Genomic DNA, 12,258 nt, shown 5'->3' on the forward strand with positions numbered 1-12,258 from the left:
CATTATAAAGATTTCGTATGTGAAATTTCAAAATTTTGTGATGCATAAAAGTATTTTTAATCTTAAAATGAAAATTACTTTGCATGATAGATAGGCAAGATGTGAAAAGAAAAAAGGCATGAGAGAAACACTGTTTTACAAACCTTAAGACTTAACAAAAAAACTAGATATTTTGTGTATGAAAGCATTGTAATGTTTCCTGACAAATTGCCAAATTTTTTTAACATTCGCTTACTAATTTAAAAGTTATAGCATGAAGCCTATAAAAAGCACAAAATGGTTACAAAGTCAGTCCCAGGGACTGAGCCCGGGTTGAAAGAGTTAATGTGCTAAATGTGCCAGAATGAACTTGTAGGCAATTTTTTGGTGTTATTGAAAATTTATTTTTTTGACATCTTTGTCCTAGAAGCATCAATGAAACATATCAAATTCATTGGCTTTTTCCAGTTTTTCTCCCAGGCTGGGACTGACTTTTCCTGATTTCCATGACCTGTGGGAACCATATATAAAGACAACCATCATATTTAAGGTGGATGATTAAAAGTATATAGATGGTTAAAATATAACACAGCAGATGTCCGATAATGCAGTCATAATTCACCTTGCATTTGCTGTTTCACAGAGAAGATGAATATCAGACAAGAAACAGTATTTATGCCAAGTAATTTTTATACACCTTTGTTTTCATATTGAAATAAAGTTTCCTTGTTCCTAGGAAGAAAAACTATGTTGGATCTACTTCTTTTGGTTGAGATTGACTTATATGCAATCTGCATACAATTTCTGAAACCTCCTGACATTGCTGTCTTAGTAACTAACCCAATGACTCCAGTTTTATCTGAGAATACTATAACAGAAACAAACATTCCATACATCTATGTAATTAAAACAACAATGTGTATCAGTCAGTCTGCATGTGTATGTGTTCTATCTCACACAAAACTACAATATTCCTATTGGCTAATTGTACAGTGATTCTTTTACATTTATACAAGTGCAAACTGAATAACAATTAATGTGAATTGTTCTATACGAGCACAAAATTATAATGTTTATAACATTAACTTTAAAGACAATTACTTCAGTAACATAAACAAACAGGCAATGAAACACATTAAGTTATTACTTTGCTTATACATAGCTTATAAATAACACAATACCATTACATCCCAATCAAACTACAACAGGTGTCTAAAAATAGACAATTAGGCCTAAAGTTTAAATACACTTTGTACACAAAGAATGAATTTACCCACTATATAATGTAGCAATTAGCCTTAATAGTCTTTATGATGCTCTACAGCAAACACATCTTGTGAAAGAAAATAATTACAAGTTTCAGATGATATAAAAATGTGACTTAGACACATATACAGACAAAAAATATATGATGACAGTTGGTTTTAGCACTTCTTGATATCATAACCTTAAAAAGTCATCATTTTATACCTATTATAAATTTCCAACTATCTTAATAACACGCATCACCAAAAAAAGATAGAAAACTTCAGAAAGATGAAGAACCCACCAATGACTTCCGTAGGTTCCTGCAACCATCAACCAAGTAGTCCCAGTCACCCTACACCTACAAGACCAAAGCTTCATCCACATTCACTCTTTAGTTCCTGTTTTGAAAGTCAAGCTATGAATGCCCAGACATCATATTCACAGACTCCAATGACAACTACAACGAAGAATTTCCGAGCTTAACTTCAACTTTTCATCCTTCAAGTTTACTTTAAGTTTTTGTATGTAATATACAGGTTCTAATAACTGTTGTTTTTCTCCACATCTATCACTTTCCAAGCACAGCCAGGACAAATTTATTTGGCACTCTGGCCATAAAAGTGGGTTATCTTGGGGTACTCCCATTTCCCCCCACAGCAACATTTTCCCCTTGGAATTTTGGATCCTTTGATCCCAGCCCTGAAAGGGACTATTCCGTGAACTTGAAAGCACTAGTAATGGAATCAGAAAAAAAAAACTACTAGTTGGCTCTAATCAATACCTAATAAGGTAAACTATTCTAAATACGATTGCAGATTTCACTTCTTGAAATATGATTTCTAACCCAAGCCTTAGTTTTAAAGCAACTTTTAAGTTTACTCAAAATTTTTTAATTTCAGTTTATTGCTTAATTTCCGTTTTACAATTTTTTTGTTTAGAGATCACAAATAACATTGGAACTGGTTGTTTTCATCATAGCCTTGGTCTACATCCTTGTCCATAGCCTTGATAATAGCCCTTCACCAATAGGAAGGCAACAGAAACTCCTTGAGCACTTATACTTGAAATAACTTCATTCTTAGACAATGCAAAAAGAAGGTGCTACAGATGTGGGAAGGTGTGCAGATGTATCTATCAGAAATAAATTTTCAGGCAAAGAAGATGTTAATTTCCAAAATCGTACCTTACTCCAATACAGAACAGCTAGGATCACACACTGAAATGGTAGAGGGGCTAATTGAAAGATTAAACCTAGATGAGCTCCCTTCAGAAAATGCCAGAAGGAAAAACCCATGATGTTTGATGCCTGATGGCAGGGACTCCATAGGAGTACACCTGTGGGAGACTGCATCCTGTCTCGAACTGGGTATACTCTTCGCCCAGAAGGAAAGAGAGAAAGGCAAACGAGCCCCAAGAGTTGTAGGGATAGGCAGAAATTTTTTCATGACCAACGGAGCACCTATACACAAGTGCTTGGTGGGCCAAGAAGTATAGTGGTTAGGGTGCAATCAGACCATACAATATGTCTCTGACCTCACTCAACTAGAAAGAGATGATGAACCTGTCCTGCTGCAGGAGGAGGGAATATTAGCTATTTGATAGATGACCTGCACTACACATACAATGCCAGCACTGTCCTTCCCACTATAATGTGCTGTACACAACCCGTGATGAATTCTCCATGGTCTACCACCCCAGTGTCTAGAAACTGGTAAGTGGCAAAAGTCTCTTGTGCTCCACTTGAAGAAATGGAGAGAAGAACTTGTGTTGGGGAGACCTAGAAATCTGCCTAGATCCCCATCTGACACCTGTCAGAAAGGTTGTTTACTGGAGATGTGCAATGGGTTACCATGAAACACTATATTTAAAAGCCAGCATGTGCAAGCCAAAAAATGGGCAGTCACTTCCAAGGTGCTGTTTTTTTTTCCTGATAGTCTATGATAGACACAGCTTGGATCAGGCAAGTGAGTAATTTTAATATCATGAGAATATGTTTAATGGTCTTGTAAACACACCATCTTGAGAGTGGGCACTGGTAAAGCCAGGGCAGATGGATTGAGTGCTTTCCATTACCCCTGGTCTGATGCAGATTTGGGGAAATAAGCGTACTCTGGAAGGCAATAGTGTGGTATGTAGTTTTATTGAAGAACAGAGGAAGTCATTTTTGCTCCATATGGTACAGCACAAGCTTCATATGAGGGAGGTCAAGAATTCCATCCTGTCTGTATCCATTAAAAAAAAAATTGTTATACATTGTTTCAGTAGTCAAATGATTTTAATACATACATCATATGTGAAGCAAATTTATCCCCTAATATTACATTATAATCATAACAATGATAAGGGCAGAGTTTTGGCAGTACAATAAATGCACAATACACTTACACTGTGTGATGAATTTTTTTGGTTCAAAACAGAATACCAATGCTTTATGTATATATCATCTATAATTTTCCTTATTCAGAACAAAAAACAAAATTGAAATCTGTTTCTACAAAAATATACTGAGTTATTTCTACTCATGCCACATAGATAAATACATTTTTTCTTTCTGTTTGACATAACTTTTAAAACATATAGGATCACTCAGAAATGATGAAGAAAGTTCACAATGACACATACCTCTCTATCAACAGGTTCTTCCACATTATTATTTTCTTGGTGAACAGATGACACAAATCGGGAATTTAATGACCCTGTGACTGAGCTATATAACATCACTGCTCTCTGAAATTCTTCCTTTTCACCTTGTTTCTCCCATTCTGTCATAGATGCTGGCTGAAATTGTTCCAGAGACTCTAAATCAAAAATAGAATATCTTTTTTAGGAAACCATTTTAAACACACAAATAGAAAATATAATATATACTTCATGTTTTAATTTGTTAGAAGAAAAAAGAATATGTTTTCAATGTATCTTGATGCTTAGGCAGTAGTCAAACTGAACAAATTAATACTCAAGCAAGAATGGTAAGTCACAAATATAAAAAAATAGCATATAATTTTTCCTTCTAAATTGAACAAGTTTCTTTTAAAACTATAATCTTTAAAATCAATAATGCCTATCTCCACTGATCAAATGATGTATCCAGATACAAAATTTCATCTGAATAATTCATAGGTTTGCCAACTCTCAATGCAGTACTAGGCCAAAATGTTTAGCATACACCAGCACTGATCTTACTGCCAATCAAACAAACAATCTTAAGAAGAAACAGAAATAAACACTGGATAGGTATGAAGCATAAAAAAAGTGTTTCCTAGGAGGATAAAATTGTACAAGGAGGTATTTGTAATTCAAAACAGACAAGGAGGTACAGTAAATATAGTCACCCAATTAATACCCATTATGATGATACTGGTCAAACAATGGATGAAGAAGCTGATAGCCTTCCACCATAAATTTGATATGATAAAGGTTAGTGAAAATATGAAGGATTTCCATATCCCAGTTTGAAGAATACCTTATATTAGAGCTCTAATAAATGCATCTATGAACACAACAGGATAGAGGAAGTAATAGGAGAAAATATTTGGAATATTTTTTAAAGAGTAAGGTCCAGTTGGTTATTTATGAATGAGATGAAACTGGGTATCTTAAACCACCATTTCTCAACCAATGAGATGTGAAGTTTTACAAATAATTATTAAGAATTCTGAAAAAAAGAGCATTGTCTCACTGTGTGTCTTTTGAGCCTATTAATTATTTTTAACCTACAAAAAAATTAGGCAAAAATTATATTTACAACTAAGATAATAACCATTTATACATATATATGTGCTACTCAGTTGCCACTAGGGGAGAGTGGGGATGTTGCAGACAGTGGCATACCTGCAGGCTCGAGAAAAGTGTGATGTTTTGATGATGTCACAGCCAGCATTAGCATGAAGTTGGCACACACCATAGCTTCTCCATTTAAGATTTTATATTTGTTTGCTTTTCCTATGTAATTTTTAGGTTGCATTTTGTAAGCCATAGATTTGTGAGTATGCCAGATATTGCTCACATATCAGCTACAGTGAAACTTTGATACATTAGATAAGATACTATAAAAATATCTCACGTAAGATTCTCCCTTACACATACCGATATAATTATGCCTTTTTCAGTCCATCCTGCAACTTTCAGTTGTACAAATTAAGTTTTTTTCCTTTGTTTTAAGTATGGATTTGTTTATGATTTCTTAAAAATTTTCTTTGTCTTTAATTTTTGTGTGTGTCTCTATATATGTACATAATTTGATTATTTATTACTTTGTGCAATGTCATATTTAAAAAAAAACATCTGCTATTTTGTGTTTTGTAAAAATAGACAATGCATGGCTTCCACATTCTAGGAAATTCACACATTTTAAGAAAATTTGACATTTTTGAGGAGGAAACTGAAGAAATGAAAAACCAAAGAAAATACTAGGGAAATCAGTCTTTTCAATAAAAATTCAAACATTTTAACCCTCTCACCACGGGCCTCTTTGACTGCACATGTCACAAGGTTGTTAGTGGGTTACATCCAAAATTTAATTAACAGCTTTTTTGTTTATGTTATACCAATTAGTATAGCATAAACTCATAATTAATAATCTATATCTTCATAGTATATAAATTTCAAGTTCTTAATTTCATAAGGCAATATTAAAAAATCCTAAATCTCCCCTAGTGTGAAAAATGTGACATTTGTTCTCTAGGCATCCCCTCTTCTCTAATTTATTCACCACTCCTCCAATAAGTACAAAATTAACATAAATTACTCACTATAAAATCATCATCATTGAGACAAAGCATAATTTTTATACCCTTCAATCTTGTTTGGTTACAGAGCTATCAAATAGAATATCAGACCCCTTTTGCCACACCCACCTGTCATATCCTTTCTTTCAGGATTTGTTAATAGTTCTCTCTTAGATTTAATATTATGTTATTTATAGTTTTTCATCTATCAAATGACATACTATACTGTGATGTATTCTGAACATAGAATTGTCAATTTCTCTTTTAGTACAAGCTTCGTTCACACAGGAAATATGTTGACTAGCTTGTATGAATTTGTATAGGCTCTTGTCTGCTTTTTGCATGTTATTATTCTATGTTCTTTGGTGCATTATTTGATTAAATAAAAATTATTTAGTGCACTGCTAACATTAGTATAAAAAAATTAGGATTAGAACTCGTCGACAGTCATCAACAAATAAAAAAAAAAGACCCAGGTAAGTATACTTTATTTCTTGTTTTTCATGTGTATTCTTTATTTATTATTATAAAAGTAAGTAAAATGTAAAAATAGGAAACTCTTTAGGTTAGCTAAGATTAGATTAGGTAAAATAAATAATAATATACCAAAAATGTTTCATCAAGCATGCACTCAAGCAGCTAGTGGGTAATGTAATTTGACAGCGTAACGTGAGCTCTACATTCCCCAATTGAGTTACAACTTATAATGGCAAGAACAGTAGTTAGAGATGGGTTCAAAGGTCATTAAAATAATCAAATTTAAGTATAAATAGATGCATACTGTTACGAGTTTAGGATAAAGAAATATAGTTTCATGTTACAACTTGAAGTCATTATGGACAGAAAAAAAAAGGGTAATTTAGATTTATTTCAATTTGTTTTTGGTGGTTATGAGGTTCGTCTTGTATAGAGTTAGGGTAGAGAAAATAACAGATAAAATATAAAGTTTTACTGAAGAAAAACATTTGAAATGTACTTAAGAGGTTTTAGAGGTTATGCATAGAAAATTTCAAACTTTTGAGATGAAGAAAAGAATTTTTAATCTCAACATGAAAACCACTTTGCACTTGGACAACTAAAAAACAACAACAAAAGAACTTGATATATTCACAGACACATCTGATTTTTTGTATGTGAAAAACTTTTAATGTTTTCTGAACGTCTGCTAAATTTTAATATCAACATGAAAATTACTTTGCACTTGTACTAGTAAAAATCAACAACAAAAACTCAATATATTCACAGACAAATCCTTTTTTAGTTTCTTAAAAATACTTCATTAAAAAAATATGATTCTTCATATATGAAAGACTGCCAAATTTTGTGAAGGTACTCATACTATATCAAAAGTTAGTAGTACCAATACTATAATGACTTTAAACGTGTTTTAAGTGGTCACATCGTCATTCAATTCAACTGAGCCCATGTAGAAAGAGCTAATGGCAATTTTTCTCCAAATGTTGATTATTTTTGAACTGATTTCTGGGATAAATGGTTAACTAGTGTATTGTTGTGTTGTTGTTTGGTGTATTAGTGTCAATTTCGTTTGTGAGTTGAGTTTTAAGGTTTTTGTTCTGGTGGCTGTGTGGAAATGTTTGATGACAGTTAGTAGAAATTTATTTGTATGAATGAAGGAATGCTTTATAAAGTTGATTTTTTCATCTATCAGAGCAAAGCCTTGAAGCTGTGTCTATAAGGTTTTTAGTATATTAATTTTTAGTTTGGATTCATGGGCAGAATTCCAGGAGATGTAGAGGCCTGTGTCAGTGCATTTTGGTTTTGAACTGTGTGTCGTACCTAATAATGTTAATGTTAAGAACAGACAGCTGTTTGTTATTTTCATGTTCAATGGTGAATTTAATGTTAGGGTGAATGGAGTTTATGTGTTCAAAGAAAGTGTGTATGCACTCAGAAGAAGTGAAACCAGCAAAAGTGTCAGACATATCTGTACTAGTATAGAGGAAGTATGCTGAATGCATAGCTTGTGTTGTGATCTGGGTCATAAATATGTTGGCAAGAACAGGTGAAACATGGTTGCCCATGCTTAAACCATTTGTTTGAAGAAAGTTTTTGTTGTTGAAAAGGAAGTTGGTTTTTGTTGTTGTGAATTTTAAGAGGGAAACAAAAAATGTATTGGGAATATGAATTAAAGAACTGAGGTCATTACAGCAGAGACCAAGTGTAATATTACAAGCTTCCTTGATGGGAAAAATGACACATCAAAGCTAGCCATTAAAGCTTTAGGGCTTAGTTGATTTAATGTGTTCCTGAAGCTGAAGACATATTTAAAAAAGGAACCTGCAGATGTTATGTAAGGTGTGAGGGCCAAGTCTATGTATTTACCAAGATTATAGTTAAAAAGAGTCAAAAGTTGATAGTATAGGTTGTATGGGGCAGTCCTGTTTGTGTGGTTTGGGAATGTCATACAGTTGTAATGTGTACGAGTCAGTTTTACTTAGATAAAAATAAAGATCTTCAGTAATAAAGTTATCTTTCTTCAGCTGTGACAGGGTTTTGTTTAGTTGTTTTTCATGCATGTTTGTTGGGTTGTTTGGGACAAGTTTAAATTTCTTATTGCCTGAAAGGATCTTATTCATTTTGTCGATTTATTCAGTGTTGTTCACGATTACAATAGTGTTGCCTTTGTTAGCTTTCAGAATTTTAATTTCTTTTTTTTCAGATTGTAAATGTATTTTATCTCATTGCATGTGAGATTATTCTTCAGTTTAAGAATTTGATTAACTACATTAATGGTCTTATTAGAAAACTCTTTGAAAAATTTATTTAAGATGCAGTTTTTGGGAAGTTCAGGAAAACACATTTTATTATAATTGCCTATCATGAAAGTCTGGTGGTTGGAGTTCTGAATTTCTTCTTCTTGTTGGCTGCTGGAGATAACCATTTGTTTTGTTTTTTGAAGTGAATCACTAGTCTTCTTGATAAATCTTCTAGGCTGGTCTTTAGGCAAGGAACTGTCTTGTGGCTGATGGCAAAGTTGAAGCCTTTGTTCAAAAGTTGTAGTTTTGTGGTCGATCTGATCTGTCCATAACAAGAACAGGTTGCACTTCCTTGCTGTATCATCTTTCCTGTTGTTGTAATTTCCTCAGTTGTTCCACTTTTTTGGTGTGTACAAATTCCTTCTCTTGATTTAACACAGGGTTACTTTGGATAATGGTCTACTGCAGTGGTTCCCAACCTGGGGTCCACATAGGTTATACCATCTCATTAAACAAGTAAGTTTTTTAATAATGATGTTTTTTTTAATTGCATACTCAGTTATATATGTCTTTTATTTGATAGTGAAAAGTTGGAAAATGAGTTAATTATTAGTTAATAAAAACAGTTTGTTGGGTAGGCAAAATCTTTCAAAAACATGGGGTCCATGGGGGGAAAAATGAAAAAAAGGGTCCTTGGTGGAGAAAATGTTGGAAACCACTGGTCTACTGTATATTGTTGTACTCATCTGGATTGAGGTATAAGGAAAGTTGGTGGTCTAATTCCTGTTTATGTTTTAGTGAGTAGTTTAGTTCTTGATATTTGGAATTCAGGGTAGCTTTTACAATTTTTATTGCATGTTTTGGATAATACCTGTAAACTGGTTTAGGATTTTGGATAACTTGATTTTGACAAAGTTGGGAATTAACTGTTGAGAGCAGCATTATCTGATGAAGGAAATATAATTTTTCTCTTTTACATGATTATTACATTTGTGTTACAAAGTTTGGAGATAGTTGGGTAAAATAGATCTATAGTGGTGGACAAGTGAGGGAGTATACTAGAAGGATATACACAGGATAACAAAGACAAATGTTTAGACTTACGCAATCTTGAGTAATTGCCATGAAGGTTAAAATGTGATGGAGATACTATAGGCAAAAGTGAAGAAAGACTAAAACTTCTCCCCTAGGTATAATGAAGTAGTTCCAAAATGACACCAAGGTTGAGAAAGACTCAAGAATGAGGAATAATGATGAAAAAGCAATGGCTCTGGTTTCTGTCACATTAGAGAGCATTAGCAAAAATGTTATGTAACAAATGAAGCCAGTCATGATTCTCAGTAAACAGTCTAGGATAAAGAAACACCTCATAACAGACTTTGTAGCTGTGCTATTAAAAACAAAGCTCAGTGAAGATAACAATTAGTAGTACAGACAAGAAAACATAGCATCACACATAGGAATGAAAAATCTGAAAGTGTTTCATTGTTGAACTGAGGCAGATTATCCTTGATAAAAAGGATGTGAATCTAGAACGTCTACCAAAGAAAAGAAAAAAGACAAGGAATCTCCAAATTTGAAAAAGAACTCTAGGAATCCTTCAAATGACAATGAATCCAGTCTGAGGTAGAATATTGTATTTAGTAAAGTAAGTAAAACAGAGATAGGAGTGGTAACCAAAGGCACAGCTAGCTCATAGCAAAAGAAAGAAATTTATTCTGTGATCATATATAATAAAGAAATGTCCAGTAATGTCCCCAGCCCTATAATAGTTTATTTGAAAAGCATAATACCCTTCCTTAGACTCAGCATCCTCAGTAAAGCCAATAAACTGTTTTTTGATAAATATCATTGGGAAAATCAAGAAAGTTCCCTTAAACAAAGAACCAAAGAAATGCTGAACTCAATCAAGAATGGAATGTGAAAGACTTTATGCTTGGTTAGATTCAACAGTGTGTGTTTCAACCTTTAGGTTCTCCCTCAAGTGTATTTTATCCATAATTCATTATTGAACATAAAGTATAGAAAATAAAACAATTTTAAAGTTTAGTACTAGTATAGAAAGAACACTGAAGAATAACATATGAATTGCATGAAGTGCAAGGAGAATGTGTGACCATGCAAGATTGTGGATATTACATAGAAAACAGTACTCCATGATGGAAGATGATTGGCCTATAAACTGTCAATTAATGGTGTGAGACATGATTACATGTAAAAGGTTTTCATACAAAATTTGATTAGCACATGTTTACAGACAGCAAATAGTGACAGTAGGTAAGTGCAGAATTGGTGAAAGGAAGGAAAAGAATGTTTTTCTTGACATGAATAAGGGACATAGCTTAAAAAGATTGTAAAGTTATAGTGTATATATATATATATATATGTGTGTGTGTGTTTTTATTTGCATTACATCAACTGATCTTAAGAAAAAGTTTTGTTTATTAACCTTTGTTCTCAGTTTTTACACTTAATTAAGATTATTATATACATAATGCACAACAAGACCTTTAATTTTACCTTTTTTCCCCTGCTTCACTAAATCCAAGTACATATCATATCTCTGCTGTTTTTCCGGGTCACTTGCATAAGGTTTGAAGTTTGAGCTTGTATTACTAGCTACCAAAGAATTTGAAAATAAGCTTGATGATTCTTTAACATTTTTCTTGGTAAAATTTTTGATGTCATTCAATTTCTCTTTGTCCTCTTCAGATATAAGATCAAAAACTGAACCTAAAGGAAAACAATAAATATGATTGTCTTATTGAATGCTAAAATAATCTGCTTATATTATGAATACACATGACCCTATACACATTCTCTCATATCATTGACCTAAGTTTGTTAAATTATAATACTGTGGAAATATAAAAAAATGCATACAGTAGTGCCACGATTATCCACAGTTTTTTTCTTTCCCCCAAATTTTCTCAGAATAATTGTGCTATTACAGTTCTAGACAATAATTTACATGTTTTGGATAAATTGTCACTCAGAAATTAATTTTGGTTGCAAAAGTTCAGGTGTTGCATGATATCTGGGGTTTTCACGTGCAGGATCTGGCATGCATTCAAATCATAAGTAGGCCAGTTCAAGTCTAGCCTTGCTTCCTTTATTTTTAGCTGTTAAGACAGGAACACAGAATATTTGTAACTGGGTTAACTTTATTTGATCAGTGATTTAAAACATACAAAAAAACACACAAGATACGCATTATGATTTTTTAAACATTTCACTCAATTTCAGTTGTCGTCTGCTGTTCTTTGCTGCATAGCAGGCATACTTTAACCACAAACAATGACCATGTGATTACAAACACACCTGCTCTTCTTCTGAGGCAAAGTCATTATTTTCCTCATAGATAATTGGTATCGTTAGTCTGTTTTAACAAAGGCTTTTTAGTAATAATTCCCAAGCATAGATTTGTGCTAGTTTTCAACTTATTTTTCACACACATTGAAAGGGTGTGAATGCACTTCCCCTATCTATTGAAGAAAAAGTGACAAAATATACGAGAAATTTATGCCTATGTTAACGATTAAGTTCAACTAAAATTGGAACAAGCAACCAAAAGAGGAAGTATTATA

The 12,258-nt window shown here is 32.8% G+C and overlaps 1 protein-coding gene across 4 annotated transcripts in view; it reads right to left on the bottom strand.

Moving 5' to 3' along the window:
* LOC106460460 (G patch domain-containing protein 1-like) overlaps nt 1–12,258 on the bottom strand; it is a 172,570-nt gene that overhangs the window by 66,721 nt on the left and 93,591 nt on the right. For all 4 annotated transcript variants that reach the window (XM_013920154.2, XM_013920156.2, XM_022387179.1 and 1 more), the window contains exons 10-11: nt 11,192–11,404; nt 3,850–4,025 (exon numbers count right to left, since the gene is read on the bottom strand). In XM_013920154.2, coding sequence (XP_013775608.1) covers nt 3,850–4,025; nt 11,192–11,404 — 389 coding nt within the window. The remainder of the gene's footprint in view (nt 1–3,849; nt 4,026–11,191; nt 11,405–12,258) is intronic.

The sequence above is a fragment of the Limulus polyphemus genome, unplaced genomic scaffold (assembly GCF_000517525.1).
Source record: "Limulus polyphemus unplaced genomic scaffold, Limulus_polyphemus-2.1.2 Scaffold774, whole genome shotgun sequence".
NCBI classification, from domain to species: domain Eukaryota; kingdom Metazoa; phylum Arthropoda; class Merostomata; order Xiphosura; family Limulidae; genus Limulus; species Limulus polyphemus.